This window comes from Gopherus evgoodei, chromosome 1, assembly GCF_007399415.2.
Source record: "Gopherus evgoodei ecotype Sinaloan lineage chromosome 1, rGopEvg1_v1.p, whole genome shotgun sequence".
In the NCBI taxonomy this organism is placed as follows: Eukaryota; Metazoa; Chordata; order Testudines; family Testudinidae; genus Gopherus; species Gopherus evgoodei.
The window spans coordinates 228,692,159-228,715,631 of NC_044322.1; the positions used below are offsets into that span (position 1 = coordinate 228,692,159).

At 43.2% G+C, this 23,473-nt stretch overlaps 1 protein-coding gene and 1 long non-coding RNA gene across 4 annotated transcripts; both read left to right on the forward strand.

The window, feature by feature from the left end:
* The first annotated feature begins 3,324 nt into the window (after nucleotides 1-3,324).
* On the forward strand, nucleotides 3,325-22,014 carry LOC115637468. The gene is made up of 3 exons (XR_003997268.1): nucleotides 3,325-3,400; nucleotides 8,229-8,232; nucleotides 22,004-22,014. It is a non-coding gene; the product is annotated as an uncharacterized LOC115637468 (long non-coding RNA).
* LOC115637453 (potassium voltage-gated channel subfamily A member 1) lies at nucleotides 10,920-19,658 on the forward strand. 3 transcript variants are annotated; one of them, XM_030538702.1, is made up of 3 exons: nucleotides 10,920-11,437; nucleotides 11,871-13,383; nucleotides 18,332-19,658. In XM_030538702.1, exons 2-3 carry the CDS (start codon nucleotides 12,502-12,504, stop codon nucleotides 18,356-18,358), a joined length of 909 nt encoding a protein of 302 aa, XP_030394562.1. In that variant the 5' UTR covers nucleotides 10,920-11,437; nucleotides 11,871-12,501; the 3' UTR covers nucleotides 18,359-19,658. The 3 variants fall into 3 exon arrangements, with proteins under 3 accessions (XP_030394562.1, XP_030394570.1, XP_030394553.1); XM_030538710.1 differs by having other exon boundaries at nucleotides 19,288-19,658; XM_030538693.1 differs by lacking the exon at nucleotides 18,332-19,658 and having other exon boundaries at nucleotides 11,871-15,099.
* Nucleotides 22,015-23,473: the final 1,459 nt, after the last annotated feature.

The window sequence follows — 23,473 nt, forward strand, 5'->3', positions numbered from 1 at the left end:
AAGTTTGAACTAGGGATCAGGAAGGAAGTTCTATGCAGTGAATACACGAAGGTATTTAGGATCATAAGGCAGCTAGTGTAATCACAAAAATGCCTGCTGTTGCAAACTGAAAATCAGAGCCTCCCTCTACAAAGACTGCTTTCAGCCTGCTAACTCCTGGGAAGTAGAAATCATTTCTAATGAATCAATGTATGGCCATCAGAAAATTTCATAGGAGCAATCAGCCTGTGTGAGCAGGTATTCCCCTTAATAAAAGATTAGATAGAAGAAGCGTCTGTGAAGGAACCTCCCCAGACAACAGAGAAGGTAAAAGGAGGTGGAGGCATTAATATTCACAATTTTATTATTTGAAAAAATAAGTGTATATTTATTTATACTCCAAAATAAATAGAAGGGTTTTATTATCTAGGAATATACTTGAGAATGGGCTTATGTTGTTGTTCTTATTGTACTCTTAGATCAGGCACTGTGGGCTGGATTAGATCTTGACAATCCAGATCAGATCAGGAGCAGTGCATTGTTGCACTGCCCTAGGAGCAGAGCAAGAGTTGGATCTCTCAGAACCACAATTTGGTTCCTGATGGTCTACAGGTGAAGTAAGCAGACTGAGCCATTCCCCTGACACATTAAACTTCCCTCTCTGAATGAGAGAGGCTTCATCAGCCAACACATTGCTCCACCTACTTCCCACCTGTGCATACCCACAATACACCTACCCAGGCAGGATAGGGAGTACCAACCTGGTAGTTTGTACTCAGGCTCCAGCAATGTGGGTAGCCCATGCAGAGGAGTATGGGGGTTCATTAAACGCTCTTATTCCCCTGAATGTTTGTGCAACCAGGCATTCATTTGAGCCCTATGTAATAATAGGAGTTACTGTCCTAGCTGATATCTTTGACACAGGCCCACACCTGATGTATCAAAGGAAGGTAGTAAAAAAATGCACGAGATGACACGAGGGAAAAATTTATTTTTGTCTCCCGCAGGCTATCAGTGTGTTCTGAAGCTTGAGATTTGATTATCCTTGTAGTAGAAATGTCTAATACTATTGGAAGATAGTAACAAGGCTCATAAATTAGTGTTTAAAGAGGGGGAAAAACTCTTTAAAGGGTTTTTGTAAGATGTGTGCATGCGTGTGCGTGTTCTGTCAGCACTGCAAACTTAAGTTGGTCTCTGCCAGTCAAACTGGGTTCTTTCCATTTTATGGATCATCAACAGTGATAGAGGCTCTGCAGGCCAAATTAGTCCCTTAGCTTCTGTTGTACAATGTCTTGAGATTATACATATTATACAATGGGGTCTCTAGTGTTTTTTGGATTATGTCCTCAATTCCAGCTACTCAAACCATTTATGGGCTTACACAAGTGTTACTGTCACAGGGTATAATCTTAACACGAGGTTTCTCAGGTGTAGCTGAGCTCTTAAATTGTCTTACAGAACCTCCATTATAGATGATCCATGGGATGGAAAGAATCCATCCTGACTGTCAGAAACCAGAGTAAGTTTGTAGGACTGACAGCTAGGGGGAAAAAACTCTCATTTTTCAAAATTGCAAACTGAGCAAATTTGATGTAGAAACCAGGGAAACATGATACCTTCTACACAAAGTCACTTTGCAAGGAAGAGCCACTCAGCTCAGACACACCAGTTATCAGTATGATCATGTAAGATACTGATCACTCTAGTCCTGCTCTGGAAAAGCACTTAAGCATGTGCTTTACTTTAACCATGTGTCATTAAAGTCCAGGCCTCACATTTAACAAGTTCTGGAGGGATTTTGCATGTGGTGAGCAAAATCTGGGATTGCAAAATAACTTGCCCCAAATGATTTTATCTTCCAGGTATGTTAAGTGTTACTATGATTGAATGCTATAAAAAGTGAATATCCAGCATAAACATCAGACAGGAAGGAGGGAGGGGATGTTTGGGAAGTGTGGGGGTGGGCAGACTGGTGAAGGAGAGACAGGATCCACAAGGGGAATGATGCCAGGCAGGTTCACCTAGGATTAATGAATTCAGTCAGAAACTGGGAGGCAGTTAATAGGCCGGGAAATACCTGGCATGATAACAGGAAGCTATGTCCAGTGGGGCTGGGCTAGAGAACAGAGACTCCTGGGGAGAGAGGAAGTTTCCAGAGTACAGCAAGCAAAAAATCCTACAGAGGAGGGTTTTCAGGGGGAAGCTGGTGGGCAGAGCTCATCAGCAAAGAAAACCAAGGAAGAATGCTGCTAGGTGGCAGAATTTCTGATAAGAAAGGCCTATGAATACTAAGCTCAGAGAAACCTGGCACCCATGAAAGACATCAGTAGGCAACAACAGAAGCCCTAAATTAGAGGAATTATGTGCAGTCCAAAAGAAGGGTTGTTGTAGTTCTGAGTCCACACAGACCTTAACCCAAGAGGAGAGAGCCTTTCCTGGCTAGTGGCAAGAGGCCATTGACTCCAGAAAGGGATTCCAGCTGATGAAGGCCTCACTGATAAGGAACCTTGGAATGAGGCTAAAAATGCTGAGGGAGAGGTCTATTTGTGTGATGTAGTTTAGTCCGTCCTTTGGGATTGAATAAACTAGATCCCTGAAGGGGTGCTGTTCAATATATGAGCCTCGGTGGACTTATTAAAACTGAGTCAGAGATGCACTGGTGTTGTTGCTCTGAGCTGCCCGGGGGCACTCCAGGGGTAAAGACCCTGATTACAAGGGGCTCACAACATTAAGTTGGTCTGTATTACTCCTTTCCTGGCAAAGATACATTATAGATGATGATATCAAACCAGACAGAACTCATCTTAACTTCCAGATAGCAAAATGATATTGCAGGACTGGAAGTTGTATAATAATTATAGATTGATAAAATGTGACCTGGTGAAAAATGAAAGATGGAAAAAATAGAAAGCTTTTGTGGATGCTTATTTTTCAGAACACTTTTTCAGAGTATGACCCTGGGCTAGATTTAAACCTTACGTGCCCCTTGGCACAGCATCTTCAGCACACCCCCCACCCCCGGCTACAGGTGACCTTCGTGTTGCACACAGTTTTAGAGAGGTAAGGTGCCCCTAAAATGCTTGTGCCCCCTAAGCACGTGCCTACTGTGCCTAATTGGAAATCTGGCCCTGGTAGGACCACCTTTTATAATCCCACAGCAGTTGCCCAAGGTTTGCACATTAGAAGCTAACGCATGCCTCACAGGGCTGGTCTTACCGTGAAGTGAACTGAGCTGGCTGCCTCAGGTGCCAGACTGGGGGTGGGGGGGGCCGCGGGGAGCGCCATTAGGACCCAGAGTGTAGAAAATTGTGTCTGCTGCTGGTGCATATGTATTCTCTCTGCTCTAGATGCACAGAGATGGTGGAGTGCTGTGCTGGAGGAAGGAGGGCACAAGCGACATAACAGGCAGGAGGGAGAAAATGTGAGAAGGAATAAGAGAAAGCAGCAGGAGCTGCAGGGAGAGAGAGGAGGAGGAACCTCTTATGTACCTCTCTAGCACCTCCAGGAGCCTGGATTGATTAACACCAGCTTCTCAGGGAGCTTCCTGTTTCCTGCTGCTTCCCTGAATTCACCTGAGGAGAACAGGCAATCAACTGAAGTAGTAGGAGCCAGTTAGGCCCTTAAAAGCAGCAAAGAGTCCTATGGCACCTTATAGACTAACAGATCTTTTACAGATCCAAACTAACACAGCTACCCCTCTGATATTAGGCCCTTAAGATACTGATATTTTCCCTCACTGAGGCCCCGCTAACAGCCTGCTTATTTGTCCCCTTCAACTGAGTGTTGAGAGCCACTATAGCTGGTACAGAACAGCACTCATGAGTGAAAGAAGAAAATGTCCCTCTGGGGCAGCATTCAGAAAAAGAAAGCAAGCAAAGGAAGCTTTTCTATCTAAGGCCATGGCTACACTGGCGCTTTACAGCGCTGCAACTTTCGTGCTCAGGGATGTGAAAAAACACCCCCCTGAGCGCTGCAAGATACAGCGCTGTAAAGCCTCAGTGTAAACAGTGCCACAGCGCTGGAAGCACGGCTCCCAGCGCTGCAAGCTACACCCGTAAGGGATGTGGTTTACGTGCAGCACTGGGAGAGCTCTCTCCCAGCGCTGGCGCTCCGACCACACTCACACTTCAAAGCACTGCTGCGGCAGCGCTTTGAAATGTCAAGTGTAGCCATACCCTAAGCAGGAAGAAGCTCTCCTGAGATACATAGACACAAATGTTCACGTTGAGCCATCTGGCCCCAGTGAGGATGTGAGTGGTGAGGAGATGCCTGATCTTCCAGTTAGTCAGAGTGTAGGTGACCTGGCAGCTATTGCAGCATCCATATCTCCATCTCAAATGGATGTAACCATGCACATTCCTGAAGAATAGTGTAGATCAGAGAAGAGTGTGGTGGAGGTGCAAGAAACAGCTGATGCTGAGTTTAGTTCCTTAAGTCTAGATGATCCAGGACTGTGGACGCACGTGAGCAGTAGCCTAAAGGACTTCCTTGCACTGCATGGGCCACAGCAAGTGAAAAACTTCATGTTCCCCAAAGACGATCAAAATAGAAGTTTCCATTCAACACATTACTGGCGTGAAATCCCCAATGGTGAAAAAGTGAAGAGACCATGGCTTATGTACTCAAAAATCCAGAATGCTGCATACAGTTTTTGTTGCAAACTCTTCCAGTCTAATGTTCCAGAAGCATTGGGTTCTACAGGAACAAAGGACTGGAAAAATCTGGCTAGAAATCTGGCATGCCATGAGAAGGCAGCAAATCACCAGAGAGCATTCCATAGGCGGAAAGAGCTTGAGCTGAGACTAAGGTTAAAGGCCACCATGGATGATCAGCATCAAGAGAAGATTGCACCAGAATCTCTTTACTCACAAAATGTTCTGAAAAGGCTCATTGCCATTGTGAGAATGCTTGCTACCCAAAACCTAGCACTGTGTGGCACTTCAGATCAGCTGTATGTGCCAAACAATGGAAACTTCCTTAAAATTGTGGAGCTGATGGCTGAATTTGATGCTGTACTCCAGGAGCATCTAAGAAGAGTCATCACCCAAGAAATGTACACACACCACTACTTTGGAAAAACGATTCAAAATGAGATCATAAAGTTACTGGCAACAAAAGTCAAAAAAAAAGATCATGGCAGATCTGAAGTCAGCAAGATATTACTCTGTTATTCTGGACTGCACACCTGACATCAGCCATACGGAACAAATGACTTTAATGGTGCATTTTGTACAACAACAGAACCTAGTGAAAATGTCCCTGCAATGGTGACTATCAGAGAGCATTTTCTAGAATGTATTGACATTGATGATACTACAGGAGCTGGTATGACAAATGTGCTTCTTAAAAAGCTGGAAGATGCGGGAATTGTAATAGCTGACATGAGAGGTCAGGGCTACGATAATGGTGCCAACATGAGAGGAAAGAACAGAGGAGTGCAGACATGGATCCGAAAGTTAAACCCTTGAATTTTTTTTGTCTCATGCAGTTCTCATTCACTGAACTTGCTGGTGAGTGATGCAGCATCAGCTTCTAGTGAGGCTGCTGAATTTTTTAATGTAATTCAAAGCATCTATGTATTTTTCTCTGCATCAACTCATCAACGGCAAATTTTGAAGCAACTTCTGGGAACATCCTCTCTGACACTGAAACCACTGAGTGCCACGTGATAGGAAGGCGAGTAGAGGCGATAAAGCCTATCAAACACCAAGTTGGGAAGATAGATGATGCCATAGTTGCCATCATGGAGGATAATGCTATGACAGGAACTGTTCATGTGAGAACAGTGGCAGAGGGAAATGGAATCACTGGAATCATACATTACTTCAAATTTCTGTGTGGCTTAGTGTTGTGGCATGACATACTGTTTGAAATAAATGTTGTAAGCAAGAGACTCCAACGTGTTGACCTTGATATATCTGGAGCAATGGGACAACTGGACAAAGCAAAGTCATACCTACAGTCTTACAAGTCAGATGAGGAATTTCAAAATGTTCTGAAGACTGCACAGAAGTTGGCAGAGGAACTTCACACTGAAGCTATTTTCCCACCCATTCAAGAATACAAGAGTCACCAAAGAAGAAGACATTTTGATTACGGGGCACAGGATAATCCCGTAAGAGATCCCAAACAACAATTCAAAGTTGAATTCTTTAACCAGGTGCTAGATTGTGCAATACAGTCAGTTGAAAAATGTTTCATGCAGCTCAAGGAACACAGCAGTATATTTGGGACATTGTATGATATTCCAAAACTCCTCATTATACCTGAAGAAGACCTACACCAGCAATGCAGGGCACTGGAGACAGTGTTGACACATGATGACGTGTGATATTGATGCAAGTGATTTAGGTGATAAACTGAAAGCCCTTTCAAGATACATTTCAGCAGGATCAACTCCAAAGGCTGTTCTAGAATATATGTGCACAAATAAGATGACCACCCTCTTTCCAATGCTTTTGTTGCTCTGCGCATACTTCTAACACTTCCTGTAACAGCTGCCAGCGGAGAACGCAGCTTCTCCAAAATGAAATTAATAAAAATACATAACACGCTCCAAAATGACACAGGAGAGGCTGGTTGGCCTTGCAACCATCTCAGTAGAGCATGAGCTGGCCCAGAATGTGGACCTTCAGCAGGAAGCAGTTCAAATCTTTGCAATCAAGAAGTCACAGAAAGCATCACTTTGATTATTCAAACAGATAAAAATGCCAGCCTTTACTATGCAGACAAGAAAAGTTACATTTGCTATTCAGGTGTTTGAAAATTAAGTGTTACTTAAAATTTTTGAACAAGGCATTTTAAGTTGTTAGTTCTCCTTTATTGGGGTAGGTGGCAGAGCAGTACCATGAGATGAGTAGAACAGGAAGAAGGCAGAATTGAGACCTTTCAAAGTTTTGGCCCAATTGAGGAGCCATGGGGATGTCATTTGAGCTCCCTGCCTCAGGTGCCAAAATGTGGATGCCTCAGAAATGCGGAAGTCCATCGGTTCCTTTCTAATCCAACTTCAGAATTACATTTGCTCTATACAATATTTCTTATCCTCCCTGTGCCCTAAAAGTCCTTAGTCCGCATCTACATTGTTTGTTTGTTTGTTTTTTTGAACACCTTACTACAAGGGAAGATCCTCCAAGTGTCTGAGAAAAGTAGGGAAACCTCTAGCTTATTCTACAAAACAGTCTTCCAATGGACATTTTTCATTTCAGTTGTACAGAAAGTTTCAAGGGATAGTTATTTAAACATATTTAGATACATAAAGATGCATATAGTTGTCTAGTGGGGTTTTTGAAAGTGCCTAGGTGCTTTTGAAAATCACTCTAGGCACCTGGCTGATCTTTTGGCACCTAAATACAGTACAGTACTCTTAAAAATATGTCCCCAAATCCCTAACCTCATGGCCTAGTAGGACCGATTTTGTTTCTTGTGACGCAACAATCAGAATTTTCTCCTTGTTTCTAAGATGCAAGAGTAGGGGGATAATGGTAAATTTCTGAATTTGCTGCCTTAGGTTACATGTGTGATTTCTTCTGTGCATTTTCTCTGCCTTTTCTGTATCTAATATTAGCAATCTGACTTCGCCGCAACACCAGATCCCTTCTCATCATTTACAGTGATAAGTAGCTTGGGTAACATTTTATGGGATCTCCTTGTCTTCCAGTGCACAATCCTACTGTACGGTAGTTTATATTTTTTAATAAGACTGCCAGTTGCCCCATCCTGCTACTCCTGATAATGCACTTTTTCTAATGTGTTGTTGAATCAGCTATGTTGGAAGCATTTGCGTTATCAGCAAGAAGCAATGATTAAGGTATTCGAAATTATGAAGGAAGGGTATTATGAAAATTGATAGGGTCTCCTTTTGTTTTTACACTGTCTCATAATATAAGAACAAAGGAGAACTCAATGGGTACTGTTATTGTTTATGTTGCAGTACTACCTAGAGGTTATAATCAAGACTAGGGCTCTGTTATGCTAAGCAGTAACAAACATATGGTTAGTCCTGGTTTATACTACAAACTTATATCGGTATAACTACGTCACTCAGAGGTGAGGAAAATCTATACCCCTGAACAATGTAGTTATACCAACCTAACCCTCAGTGTAGACTGCGCTATGTCAACAGTAGGGCTTCTCCTGTCACCAAAGCTACCACCTTTCAGGGAGGAGGAATACCTTCACGGACAGAAGCAGCTCTCCTGTGGGCATAGGCAGCATCTTCACTAAGCACTACAGTGGCACAGCTGCATCAGTGCTGTAAGTGTGGACAAGCCCTAAGTAAAGCTGGCTGGGAATTTTTCAATGGAACATTTTTTTTGCTGAAAAAAAATGTCGCTGAAAAATGCTGATTTGTTGAAACTGATGAGTCATTGAAACTGCTGGGAGGGGAGAGTTAAGAAACTGTCAAAATGGGCTGTTTCATTTGCAATGACTTTGTTTTAAAATATAACCTAATTTATACTAAATAGGTCAAAACTGAACCAAAACATTTTGAAATGATTGAAACAAAATGTTTTGATTGATCTGAAGGTTTGCAAAACATTTTGACTTTTTGGCCTGATTTGGGATGGGAAAAATCTTTAAAATACTCACGAGAGAGGAAATCCTTTTCCCACTCAGCCCTAATAGTAAAAGACAGTCTCTGCCCCTAACAGTTTATAATCTAATTTGTTGAGATAAAGAAAGCACCATTATCCCCCTTTTACAGATAAGAAGCAGGAAAATTGAGTGGCTTGGCCAAGCTAACACAAGATGTCTGTGGCAGAACAGGGTTTGAATTCTAAACCCTGACTTTCAGCCTAGTGCCTTATTCACAAGACCATCCTTACCCACTACACTTTGAACTTGTAAAAAAAAAAAATAGTAACCTTTATAAAGCATTAGAATAGGGTTAATATTCCAAATACATTTATTGCTTTATTTATGCAAATATATCCAAATATATTGAATACACCATTTTAAGAATATCTTGCAGCCATCTGTGTAGCATGTAGTCAGGACACTGGAATTCATTGCCGTAAGAGGATGTCGAGTCAAATACAGTTGCTGGGTTTTGTTTGATTGTTTGTTTTTAAGGCTGAATAACTTTCTGATCTCTTTGGGGCAGGGACTGTCTTTATTCTGTGTTGGTACCTAGCAAAATTGGGTCCTGGTCCATGGCTGGTCTCTTGGGTAATATTGCAATATAAAAAGGTAACAGTTAATTGCAAATGAGAGAGTAGTGATCATTAAGGAGGAAGACAGGATAATCAGATCTCCCCTTTCAGGGTGTAAATGATTGGTCTTGGGGTAGCAGAAGGATTTTCTTCCTTATAGATCTTGGCCAGGACAACTGTGATGTTTTTCACCCTACCTTCAAAGCATCACTGTTTTGGCCACTGAAAAAGGCACTATACTGGACTATTCTTCTCTGTCCAGTGACCTGATGTGTTGTGGCAAATCCATTCCTATGCATTTCTGCTGCAAGTAGTGCTGATGAGCATCGCTCCATTCAAGCTCTGATTGGCAGTAGAGGTAAGACAAACTGTTAGAAGATTTTAAAACTACCCTTCCTCTCTCAAAAAAAGCAGAAGAAATATATAGGAGACCTCAGAAGTGGGAGGGGACGGAAAGGTCCATGGAGTCATGTGATTAGACATTTTTAAAACTGCCAAGTGCGACCTTAATTGCATGTAATGTTTTATGCAGTGAAACACTGAGGCCAGGCCTCTTAAACATGGATATAGTCTGTCTAACCCCAAGTGCTTTAAATTACACTCATTTGTGCAATAAAGCAAAGAATGGAAGAAAAAAAACAGGGTTATATTTGATCGCCTATATAATGTACATTATTTGTACTGTACGGAACAATCCCGCAAAAAGCAGATGACATAATAGGTCTTCTCCGAGTTATGTGATTCATCAATTCAGTGGGATAAGCAGCATGAAGGGCAATTTCCTTGTAAGATGCTGCTGCTTAACTCTTCCCTTCCAATTACATCCACACTACAGTGGATCCACTGCTAGGCCCCTGGGGCCGGCAAAGTGGAGCGCAGTCTATTAGCGAGCATGTGGCTGGCGGAGCTGGGGTCCCGTTGCAAAGGCTGGAGTCAATGGCTGCATTCCGGAGGGGCAGGGGATCGATACAGCGGAAGCGCCAGCCGCAGATCTGGCTGTGCTGGGCAGTTGCCCCCGGGGAGCTGTCTCAGCAGCTGCTGGCGCGCGGACTGCAGGGGCATCGCCTCCCGAGCCGCTTCTCGGGGCAAGCGCCGGGTGGCCCTGCACCTGGCGAAGGCCTCAGCGCCTCGGAGGCGGGGGGAGTCCGACCCCCTGGCGTGTCCTGCTGCCCAGCTCGGTGGCAGCCGGGGCAGAGCCAGGGTCAGCTGCTGCGCTACTAACCTACCTGCGCGGGCGGTGAGAAGCGCATTGGAGCAGATCCAAATCTTAGTGGTTGGGTTGAAAGATGTGACTGGAAAGGGACCGGGGGAGGGAAGAACCTTCTCCCCAAAGGGCACCCTAGGTCACAGGTGAAAAAGGTCCTGAGAAAAATATTAACCCAACAGCCAGGCTTCGGGTCAATCCCCTCCAGGCCCGATCCCCCCAGCGCTCCGCAAGAACCGGCTAGTCCGGGGCTTTCCCTGCCCCTCGCTGCTCCTGCAGGCTGGAGGGGAGGGGGGAGATGCACCTTGCGAGGAGACTGGGAGCCCTTCCAGCTGCTGCCGAGCGCGGGCCGCACGCCCAGGGGGCTCCGCTCGCCTGGCCTGCGCCGCCGCCTGCATTGCGTCGAAGCTGGCCCGTTTGCAATGCCCCCTCGGACCCATGGTGGCTGCTGCTGTGCGTGGGTTTAAACCCCACCGGGAGCTCGGGGGAGGGCAGGGCTGCTCCAATGGCATGGAGGGGAGGAAACATGCGATCGCCCCTTTCCCCTCCTCCTCCCACCCCATCCCAGCGCCGCACCGCACAGCTCTCAGGTTTCTGCTGATCCTGCAGAGTCAAGAAATGGCTCGAGTTTGCCCCTTGCTCTGCTTGTATTCCGCAGCCGCCTCGTCTCTGCCACGCGCGTCCCGCTCCTTCCTGCCGCTGCGGCTCTAGCCAGGGCGAGCCAAGATCTGCGCTGGGGACGCAGCTGCAGGGCTGCGGCTTTCCCCCTTCCCTGCTGCTGCCCGGCTCTCTTAAGGGCACAGGCAGAAGGAAAGCGAAAGAGCCGCTCGCCGCGTCCTGTTTGTTTGGACGCGATCCTTTTGGGCGGGTGACCCTTCCTCTCCCCATCGTTACCCGCCTGGTTCCCAGCGCCGCCGAAGCTGGCAGATGAATATTTCAGCATCTCGCAGGCAGCCCTGTAAAGCGATCTCGGCAGGGGCACAGGCGGAGGAGGAGGGTGAGTTTGCTGCTGCGCTTTTTGGATGCTGCCGCTGCTGCTGCGACTTGACGCATTCCGGCAGGGTCTCCAGGTCCTCATCCCTCCAGCTGACCCGGGGGGCAGGTAAGGAAGCTCTCGCGCTCCTCTTTTCTGCCTCATCCCTCCCAACCCAGATCTCCCCTTTGACACCCTTTTTATTGTTGATTGACCTGCTGCAGAAAAGGGGCTGCGGCTGCGATGCACCCGCAGCCCTAGAACGAAGTTGTCTGGAGGCGGCTAAGTTTCTGCAGGAGGGGGGTTGAGACGCGGGAAGTGCCGGTAGACTGCTGCAAACCCACTGAAGTTACCAGGAGGCTTTCCCTTGCCTCCAGAAGGCTTTGGACCAGGTCCTTACATCGGAAGGATGCCCGGTGTATGAATGTGTGGGGACGGAGGTGTTAACGCCATGGGAAAACCATGATGCTTTTTGCTGGGTTCTCCCCCTTCTCCCAATCCAGCCCAGCTGAGTGTGCTGTGGTTTTTTACCTATCTGTTTTCCTCCTCTTTCCCCTTGCAGCCTCCAGCGACTGCCCCGAAGCGAGCTTTATTCCCCCAAACCAAGAGGCGGGAGGCCAGTGGAAATTGCTGTGTTGGCATCGCAAGCAATCGCATCCCAGCCCCCCCTTTTATTTATTTAGTTTGGTGGTAACTCCGTGGCAGCAGCAGCAGTGATGGTCAAGTCAGCGAGAAAAGCAGCAGGACCTTATTAAAGGCAAAAGGAACCGGCTGGGGAGGGGAGCCCAGCCTGGAGTGTGTGATTGACACCCCCCAAAACCTTCTACCTTGGGACACACACAGGGGACCCCTCATGCCTCCTTCCCATCTCCTCTTTCCCCTCTGAAGTTCTCCACCCCTTATCCCTCCCTTTCCTGATTCTCTCCATCCCAGCCCCCTTTTCCCTCATCTATTTCTCCTTCACCTTTCTGGGGTTTTCTATCCCTGATCCTCATCCTGTGCCCCACCACCACCACCCTTAAAGCTCTTCTGGATCCACCATCCCTCCTTACATCCTCTAAGGCTTTGCATCCGAGACTCCCCATCCTTCTCCCCTGAGGCTCTCCCCTCTTGGGGCTCTCCATTTCAGACTCCTCTCACCCACCCAAGGTGTCCCTCTATATCCCTGAGACTCCCGCACCAGCTGTGCCACCATGACTGTGATGGCTGGAGAGAACATGGATGAGACCTCTGTCCTGCCAGGCCACCCGCAGGATAGCTACCAGCCAGATGCCCATGATGCCCATGAGTGCTGCGAGCGGGTGGTGATCAACATCGCCGGGCTGCGCTTTGAGACCCAGCTGAAGACCCTAGCCCAGTTCCCCAACACGCTGCTGGGCAACCCCAAAAAGCGCATGCGGTATTTTGACCCATTGCGCAATGAGTACTTCTTTGACCGGAACCGGCCCAGCTTCGATGCCATCCTCTATTACTACCAGTCTGGAGGCAGGCTCCGCAGGCCGGTCAATGTGCCTCTGGACATGTTCTCTGAGGAGATCAAATTTTATGAGCTAGGTGAGGAGGCCATGGAGAAATTCCGGGAGGATGAAGGGTACATCAAGGAGGAGGAGAAGCCCTTGCCCGAGAAGGAATACCAGCGCCAGGTATGGCTTCTGTTTGAGTACCCGGAGAGCTCTGGGCCAGCCAGGGTCATTGCAATAATCTCAGTCATGGTGATCCTCATCTCCATCGTCATCTTCTGCCTAGAAACTTTGCCGGATCTGAAGGAGGACAAGGACTTTACAGGGACTCTGCAACACATTGACAATTCCACCGTGATCTACAAGTCCAACATTTTTAGCGACCCTTTCTTCATCGTGGAAACCCTTTGCATCATCTGGTTTTCCTTTGAGCTGGTGGTGCGCTTCTTCGCCTGTCCCAGCAAGCCCGAGTTTTTCAAGAATATTATGAACTTCATTGACATAGTGGCCATCATCCCCTACTTCATCACCTTAGGAACTGAGATGGCTGAGCAAGAAGGCACCCAAAAGGGGGAGCAGGCCACCTCTCTGGCTATCCTGAGAGTCATCAGACTGGTAAGAGTCTTTAGAATCTTCAAACTCTCCAGACATTCTAAGGGCCTCCAGATTTTGGGACAAACCCTCAAAGCAAGTATGAGAGAGTTAGGTTTACTAATCTTCTTCCTCTTCATTGGGGTGATCTTGTTCTCCAGCGCGGTGTATTTTGCTGAAGCTGAAGAACCTGAGTCTCATTTCACAAGCATCCCTGATGCTTTCTGGTGGGCTGTGGTAAGCATGACCACTGTGGGATATGGTGACATGTACCCTGTGACAATTGGAGGCAAAATTGTAGGCTCCTTGTGTGCCATCGCTGGCGTGCTGACAATTGCCCTGCCCGTACCTGTCATCGTGTCCAACTTCAACTACTTCTACCACCGAGAAACAGAAGGGGAAGAACAGGCTCAGTTACTCCATGTTAGCTCCCCCAATTTAGCATCTCACAGTGATCTAAGTCGCCGTAGCTCCTCCACAATCAGCAAATCTGAGTACATGGAAATCGAAGAGGATATGAATAATAGCATAGACAATTTTAGAGAGGCTAATCTCAGAACTGGCAACTGCACCATAGCCAACCAAAACTGTGTTAATAAAAACAAACTGCTGACTGATGTGTAAAAAACAAAAAAAAAAAACCAAAACACTCTCAGCTTGAAGACTTTAAGTGACTCAGTCACACTTTGTAGATGCTTTACTAGTAGTCTTTGAATGCTTTATTTATCTCGTAAATGCATTGTTGCATTGCGAATTTTTGCTCAGTGATCAAGAAGTTTTCAGGATCCATGAAAGATAACATTTTCAGTTATTCTTAAAGGGTATTTTCCAACTTGTAAATGATAACTATTTGAACTAGGCTAGTGATAAAAAACAATCATATGCTTCTAAATCTAAGCTTCTTTTTTTCATCCTTGTTGCTTGTTTAACTTAATTTTAAACAAAACACAACAGACAATTTTAGAGATATAAAAATATGCATGGATTCCAGTAAAATATTCTGCAAAACTGCACAATGCATCCAAGAAAGTGCATCAGATAAAAACTTCAGCAAAAAAATATGCAGCGAGCATTTGCAGCTGTTTTGATCAACTGAAGTGTGAATTTCCCCTCTTTTGTGAAAGATGATGTAGTTCTGATCTACAAATTCATGCAGCACCTTATTAAAAATACACTTAAGCCTGGTCTTGTTGCTGTATACACCCTTAGCATAGAAGAACTATTCTATAAGGAAAAAAAAAAAAAGACAGAACATCTGTAATGCTGCTAAGTTTTCTTAAGTGCAGATGGTTTAAACACACTTTTTTTCCCCTCTCCAGGACTGGAAGCAAAAACTTTTAGCCCCTTTGTTGCAAAATAGCACAATGGAGTTTAATATAAGCATGTCTGAATTTGATACTATTTACTTTATAATCGCATGCCTAAAATGTTACCTCAGACAATAGGGGATAAGCTTTTGTTTGAAATGAATCTTCTAAAAATAGGTTCTTTATCTTTTCTTTTTTTCTTTTCTTTTTTGATTTGCATTCACCAAAAGTGCACTCCTTAATTTATTAAATATTTGATTAGTAATTTAAAGTACTGTATTAAAGTATGTATGTTAGTCAAACGGGAACAATAACTTTTGGAGATCAAAGCATGTTCAAATATTCAGCATTATGGCCGAAATGACTGAGGTGTAACTTGAATCAATTAATGCATGAATTCAGTAATAATAATAATAATAATAATTAATAATTAATAAAGCACTTGTTGGATTGAGGGCCAGAAAGAACTGAACAGAGAGACCTGACGAGTTTCCTGCATTGCTCAGGGAAATGTGTTGGCTTCTGTCCAGGAACTGTTGGAAAGGAACATATCTCATCCCTTAAAGGGAAAACTATATGGAAAATTAAGAAGACAAGTTATGTATAGCAACACCTAAGAACTAGTATCCTTTGTAGGTGAAATGCCTTTTGGTGCATTCTCAGAATGTAAATGAAACTTATCTATTGTATACATCCAAGTTGCAGTAGCAGATTTCTTTTGCAGTCATTATTTGAGGTCTATAGACTTTTGTACTCCCTAAAACTCACTGAAGAGACTCAACAGATTGGTTTAGATAGTTGCTTAGTGCCTTTATCCTTTCTCTACTGAATCGCTAAAAGTGCCTCCTTGAATAGAGCTGATCATAAGTAGTGAAGGAAGGGGCAAGTCACCAACACACAAACAGGAATGTACTGTGTTATCTCCAGGCACAGCACACACACAGAGAGAGAAGAGGAGAGCAAAAACCACCAGCACTCGAGAACACCTTTCTTCCCTTGGCATTGTGATGCTGTGGGGCTCAGCATTTGCCTCTGCCAAATAAGTCACAATCATGTTTATGCAAGACTCAAAGTTTCCCAGATTGTTTATAGAGACAGTGCTGCCCTCACCGTTTTTGCCTTTCCTTCCCCTGAGATGATTCTTTGGCAGCCTGCCCCAGAAGGGCAGAACACAAGAGGAACTATGTACCATCACTTACTGTAGCATTGACCAGACAGGCAACCAGATGGGAGGCCTGCACCTTTCTTTCCCCTTGTATTCCACAGGAGGTAGGTGAGAGAGGCTTCCCATTTCCCAGCCAAGCACACATCTCTGTCTCCCTCACCCTTTCACTAAACTCCCTCAGCAACCCCATAGATTTTAAATTCCATTGCAGACCTTTCAAGCATCTCCCATCCACCCCCACTGTGACCTGATGGATGGCAGTAATGCTGGGAGAAGGAATCTTCTGCAGTATACAAGCCTTGACCAGTAGGCCCTGGAAGATGACAACTTTCAATCTTAACCAACATAGGCACTAATCCTATTTTTTTTTCTTACTTTAAAGGACAAAGTTGAGAATCTTCATTCTGCACTTAGCATATGGCCAGCTGCTGTTGAGCCATTTCCCACTGTACAGAGGCCTCCTCTTACCCTCACCCCCATCATCTACATATCAAGGCACTTATAATCTAAAAACAAATTAACTCTGCAGTTATGCACAAGTCTAACATGCCAGATTTACAGGAAGACTTGACTTCTCACTGTGTGGCTTCTATTAATATTAATGATCACTTTCCAATCCAGGAGAGAGGGATCTCAAAGAACTGCAAAGCATCTGATAAAACAGGGCATTAAACTCTCCAGCTAGATGAGGTAAAGCTTCCTTCCCAGCCCACACCCCCACAACACACCCTTCCCACCAGAATTAAAACCTGGTGGTCACAGTCTTTCATAGTCGAGGATACAACTTCCCATGGTTAGACTGACTTGCATGTTACATTCAGTTCAAGAGAGCAATAATCAGTTCAGTGCTGTGGGACTGATGATCAGAAAGTAGCACCTGAGAGACAAGGCCTCACTTTAGCAACACGGTTTCTACAGTAGCTGGGTAGCTGCACCTTCATTTAACTACCAGACGGATGATTATTTTGCATGTGTAAAGAGAAAAATGCTGCATGCAGTGGGTCTTTTATTAGCAAGGGATAAGGTGAATCATTAGGGTTTGGGGTGGCTTGGGGAGTCTGAATGTTGCTTACCCATTTATAGCTCATTACAAAGGAACTAAATAAGTATGGAGTACAGGGATTAACCCCATGTAGCATAGGCATGCATTTTTGGCAAATTTGACAAAAAAACTCTCACCCCTTTGCACTAAATGTGCTGAAATGTCTTTGTAGGCCTGAAGGTGCACTTAACAACTGCCTGTTCTTACCAATAAATGTATTTTTCTTTTTTACATTTTCTTTTCTACTGTATTTCTTTTGGTGAATGGCTTGACCTCTAAAATGAATGTTTCCTCCAGTGGGAGAGGACTGAAAATGGACTGATGGCCAATTTATTGTCTCGCTAAACAGAGAAAGAGGCCCTAATTCAATAGCATGGTTTAGGGAGAGTTGTCTGAAATATCAGCAATCAGTATGATCTTAACCAGAAATCTTTGCAGTGTGCTAAACAACAACAGATGATCAATTCAAGAGAGAATGAAAACAAAAGACTTTGTAGTCACCTTCCTTATTGGAATTGGTGGAAAGAGGAATGCTACAATAAAGGGCCAAATTCATTGGTGAGGTAACCCCACTGAAGTCAACACACTTGATTCTGTTAGTACTTCAACCAGTTTGACTTTGCAACTCCATTGACTTAACTGGTTCATCTGGGTGTAAATGATCAAATTAAGCTCATTGACTTCAGTCAAGTTACACTAGTGGTGAATATGACCCAAGGCAATTAACTACCTGTTACAAATGCTGCATACATGCATGGGATTAACTTTATTCTTGTAAGTGAAGTTAAGCATGTGCATATAGGGTATGTCTACATTTGAGATGGGAAGTGTGCTTCCCGGCTTGCACAGAAGGTATCCATACTAGCTCTGCTCAAACTAGCAGCTGAAAAATAGCACTGTAGCCAGGGTAACACAGCCAACAGCTTGAGCTAGCTGTTTGCAGAATAGGGGCCTGGGCGCCCAAGCCAGTAGTCCTTGCTCTGACAACAGAACTGTTGGTTTCAATAATTTTGCCCAAGTAGAGATTTCAAGGATCAGGCTTTTCTTAGCAGATCAGCTACATATAATTCATTAAAGATTGCACTGGTTAGACAAATGAACCAGGAACAAATTTCATTCTCCTCAAGTTTTTGCTAAAAGACAATCTTTTTAATTAAACGAATGCACGGAGCGTTTTTTTCTGTTACAATATAGCTGAAGCACAAATTATATAAAATGCATAACTAACATTTTAAAGATAAACATAAGGAATCAAAGGTCATTTTTCCCAAGTAATGCCTGCCTTTGGACAATGCAGATTCTCTTTCTTTTTGAATATCTCTGCATTGAATTAAAATTAAAATAGAACTTGGAATGGGAGAAGAAAAACTCATTGCTTAATTTATTAAAGAAAGCTTGAAAAGGTTATTCAAAAACATGCCTAATGTATGTTTTTCTTTTTTCTTCCTTTGACTTTAGATTGATTACCTGTACTTACAAGGGTGACATTCAAGGTTAATGTCACCCGTAAAACGGAAAAGGAACATATCACAGTTTCAAAGTGCTTTCCCTTTCTGGTCCTGATCCTGTGTCTCATGCATACTCAACACTTCAGTCAACTTTGATGGGAATTTTGGATGTACAGGATACGCAGTATCAGGTTCAAAGTGTGATTCACTTTTCTTTTTTAAGGAGTCTCTTAGTCACAGAGCTAAGTCACAGGTAGAGATAGCAGGTCGTCTTCAGCGATCTCACAACATTGTTGTAAAGAATGGGAACTACAAAACAAACATACTTTTAAAATTGCTTTAACCAGGGAACTACATTTTTATTTTTGTTGGAGTTTTCTCAGGCCAGGTATAGCACATATTGTTTGCCATGTCCTAAAATACTACTTTAGATTCATCAAATGTGTCAATGCGTATATTTACATCAGGAAACTTCAGGGTATTCTAACTTTTTTTTTTTAGTGTAGGTGAATTGTGCTCCACTAAGACCAGCAATTTATATTATCAGTGAATACTGCACCTTCATATTGTAAAATAATGAAATGAAGCTGAGGTCTTCACTGAAATTTGTCTGAAAATATCCTATTTGTATCTGTGTAGCTCTGTTCATTTCACCTGTTCTTAGAGACTAGCAAGTATTACTCAAATCTACAAAAAAATCCCTTTCCCTTTCTAGTCTCTCCAATAACTAAAGTGAGTACATGTGGCATTAAATTCCTTTAGGTGCATTAGTCTTTGATTAATGTTGTCGTTTCAGTGACATTTCTATAATGTAATTGGGGTCAAATGTATATTTTACTTTTGTACAGAAGTAAAAAAGATATTTTTATGACTAAATGCAGCAAAAAACCCTTATAATATAACCTGCTAAAATGATATATGTATTTCCTTTCCATGACATGTAAACTACTACTTTTTTTTTTTCAGGACATTGGTTTGAAACTGTAAATAACAGCTGTAGGCAGGAATGTATATGGACTCTGTGACATACCTCTGATTTTAAAGATGAAGTATTACCAATGTTAAATATAGAAACAGAATAATATTCATATAAAGTGCACCATCAGGACAACAAACCATTTAAGCTGACCTAGCTCCATTTATTTTTGCAATTTGCTAATTGCTTACACTTTGAATCAAGTATGTATCTCATTGTTACATTACTATTCATTTTACTTACAGCAGTTAAATAGTTTGATTTTGTCAGTTTTTGGACATCTAATGTTATGAGTTTCTAACTTTATTTAAGTGCATAGTTTTCATCTATGCAATTTGACTTGCTTCTGTCACTTGCTCATCTGTTTATACTGGACAATAATTAAAGACAATTTTTAAGGATCTTACCCAGGAATATCCTGACTTGTTATTGGCTGGAGTCAAGTTTCTCTCCTCTCCCTGCTAGATAGTTCTGTCTGAAGCCAGTGGTTGGTTAATTGATGTATTTGCTGAAAGGTGTAGCAACTAAGAAATTGCAATGTACCTTGTGGGAAATGAGGTTCACTGAGAGCGGGGTTGTAGTGGACATTGAAAGCCTTTTGAATTTAGATCCAAACTTTGAAAGATGACTAAGTCCAAGGACCTGATCTACAACCCATTGACTTCAGTGGCCCCAAGCAAGTAAAACCAACTGAAATTCTAGGGCTAAATTCTGCTGCCACTGAGGTTGACAGGTGTTCTGACATTGACTTCAATGGAAATATGTTTGATTGTAACTGTATCTTTGATGGTAACAATTTGCATATATTGGATCCATTCTTGTAACTAATCTTGTGTGACCTTGCTCTATAAATGCTAACTTTAACTAAAAGTTTTAACAATGATCTAGGTCATTACGGTCTTGATTTTTGTAAATAAAAGCAGGTTGGGCTAAAGATTTTTTTTCCTGAAAATGACTTTTTTTCTTAGGAACATTTCACACAAACCTTTCCAGTGCGTAAATATCTGACATTCCTTTGTTCTTTGGAGTGGATGTGTGAGGGCTTTGCGGGCATTTAATTTTGATAGGTTGGCAGTCTTAAAGGTTGTTTCATTGCTTCTTTGTGAATGTGACATTTTATCCTCGTTATTATGTTATATATAAATAAGGAAATGAGATCAGATACTGAGTATCTGGTGTCCCTTTCATGCCAAAGGTATTGTGTATCCAAAGTTGAACTTTAATGACAGGCAATATCAGTAGACATTCTTATGCCTTGTGATAGTGAGATACGTAAATGATTGAATACTGATTGTAGTTACATTTGCCTGACAATATAGAGGAAATTATATCAGTGGCCATATATATGCTAGAATGCACTTTGTTTGAGTAGCATGTCAGATGTGTTGTTTATGTTAAGGCTTGGGAAAAGCTTACATTGATAAAATATCTTTGCTAAGCCACAATATTTACTTACTTTCATTGAATCTCAGGTGTAAGCTGACAGAAGTTTGTCTGATTGAACTAATGGTAAAGTTTTCAGTTAATACTCTTAAAGGGGCCTGTTCTGCAAACCATTCAGTTGCCAAGTCTTATTTACTTTGGTACCTTAGCATATGCCAAACTTGAAGTACATGGGCAGTCTGACTTCTGACTTGCTGCTTCTTCCTGCACAACACCTCTAAGATCCAGCCTTTTCTATCCATCCACACAGCTAAAATTCTTGTCTGGGGCCTCATCATCTTATGTCTTGACTTCTGCAACATCTACCTCTCTGGCCTTGATAAAGCCCATATTTTTACGCTTATATCCATTCAAACTGTGGCAGCAGAGACCATTTTCCTGGATCCTTGCTTCATCTACATCACTCCTCTTTTTGTGTCCCTTCACTGGCTCCTCCTTTTCCACCACATCAAATCATATTTATTTGCCTTCATGTTTTAGGCCCTTCATGGACTGTCTCCTGCTCTGTATCACTCCTCTTTTTGTGTCCCTTCACTGGCTCCTCCTTTTCCACCACATCAAATCATATTTATTTGCCTTCATGTTTTAGGCCCTTCATGGACTGTCTCCTGCTCTGTATCACATCTTATTTGGTTTCCAGGTGTCAGCCCCTGCCTGCATTCTGCCAGGAATGACAGTCTTCAGTGCCCATTTGTAAAATTTTCCAGCAAACACTTTCACACTTTCTCCCTGCTGCCCCTTCTACACGGGAAGAGCTTGGCATAAAAACCTTCTGCCACAGTGCCCACAAAAAGTTGACTGTGACTAGGCAGCTGATTTGCATTGCGGATCATGTTGACCAGTATCATCTCATTTTTACGTTGTGCTTCACTTCCCCCCCTTCTGCTTGTTGTATTCATTCATCTTATACTTACCCTAGATATTTTTAATGGAAGGACTTTATTTATGTGTATGTTTATTACAGTGCCTTGCAAAATGGGCCTGGGACCAGTAGGTGCTACCATAATGTAAATATTGTTATTGTATTTTACTAAGTACCTTGCTGAACTGGGGTTTTTAATGGGAATTGCACACATGGAGGCAGGGTTTTCAGGGTCAGGCCTAAACAATGGTTCTACTTTCAGGAATGGCTCTGTGAAAAGGTCATTGTGCGGTCTATGTCTATTGTGTGTCAGCTTTTCTGCATCATAGTTGCTCATTATACAAGTAAAGATGGTTCTTCTAACAGCTAGTCCCAAAAACTTGCCTTCCATTCATCACCAGCAATAGAAAATCTGTAACTCAAATTCTGCCTTCAGTTACACTTGTGTAACTTCATTTTCTTCCACTGTTGGCACTGAGTTATCACATGGACCTAGGGAAAAAATTGGCTCTGCAATTGAAATTTAGTTAACATATGTATTCATGATGTACAAGACAGGATAAGATCCCGTTCCTTCTCTCAGACCTGTGCTGACTCTCAGGGGCGGCTCTAGGCTTTTTGCTGCTCCAAGCACAGCAGGCAGGCTGCCTTCGGCGGCTTGCCTGTGGAGGGTCCGCTGGTCCCGTGGCTTTGGTGGACCCCCCGCAGGCACCTGTGGGAGGTCCGCCGAAGCTGCGGGACCAGTGGACCCTCTGCAGGCATGCCGTCAAAGGCAGCCTGCCTGCCGCCCTCGCAGCGACTGGCAGAGTGCCCCCAGTGGCTTGCTGTCCCAAGCACGCGCTTGGTGTGCTGGTGCCTGGGGCCGTCCCTGCTGACTCTGCAGCTCTAAGAGAAGGAAATAGTAATCAAATATTATTTTTGTCCCTAAAGTCAGCAGACTTTGAATAGAGACAGGGAAAAGGTTCATGAGGTAACAAGGTGACATTTCTATATAATAACTTTTCTAAAAATACCTGCAGTTTGAACATGAATTTAATTTACCCTGAAGTTACACATGTAAGTTATTCAACTCATAAGAGTTATTTTATCGATGTAATAGTAGTTGTTTTCTGAATGTATATATTATATTCATAAACAATTATTATTACATCTATCCATCAGTTATGTATATGTAGTTATGTATAATAAATATATCCATTGATACAGTAGCTATTAACCAGTTACTCTCATGTTTCAGGACATAAACCAACCATTAGCTGTTTGAGGTCAGGAAGAACTTTTCTCATAGGAATGCTGTTACATTATTGTCCAATATGGAATTTTTATACCTTCCTCTAAAGCATCTGGTGCTCTCCACTGTCAGGAATAGGATTGTGTACTGAGTGGATTAATGTGGTATGGCTAGACACTTCACAAACCATATTCTGTAAATATCCACATTAGAGAGAATTCCTGTATTCCTTTAGGGCCCGATCCAAAGCTTGTTGATGCAAATGGTCGTCTCTCCATTGACTTAAGTGGGCTATGAGTTAGGCCAATATTCTTCTGCTCCCTTCCCCACTGCTTAAAGAGAAGGGGATGAATCTGGTCTTAAGTCATTTGAATTTAAATGAGAAGATGAAAAATGGTATTCAAGGCCTATGACAATTGCCTATTGTATATGCCAAGTTTAGTCTTTCTCCAAAATGCTCACTTTACAGTGCATTAAAACAAATGTTAGTGCCATGGTGCTTCAACCCATCCAGCTTTTCTAACAGCTTCTTAAAATACCTTATATTTGATTCCAGTAAAAAGACAATAATTACAGTTGAATAGAAACCTTTTATAGCTAGCAAGATGAAAATGAAGTATGAGGTGCTATATTTGGTGCC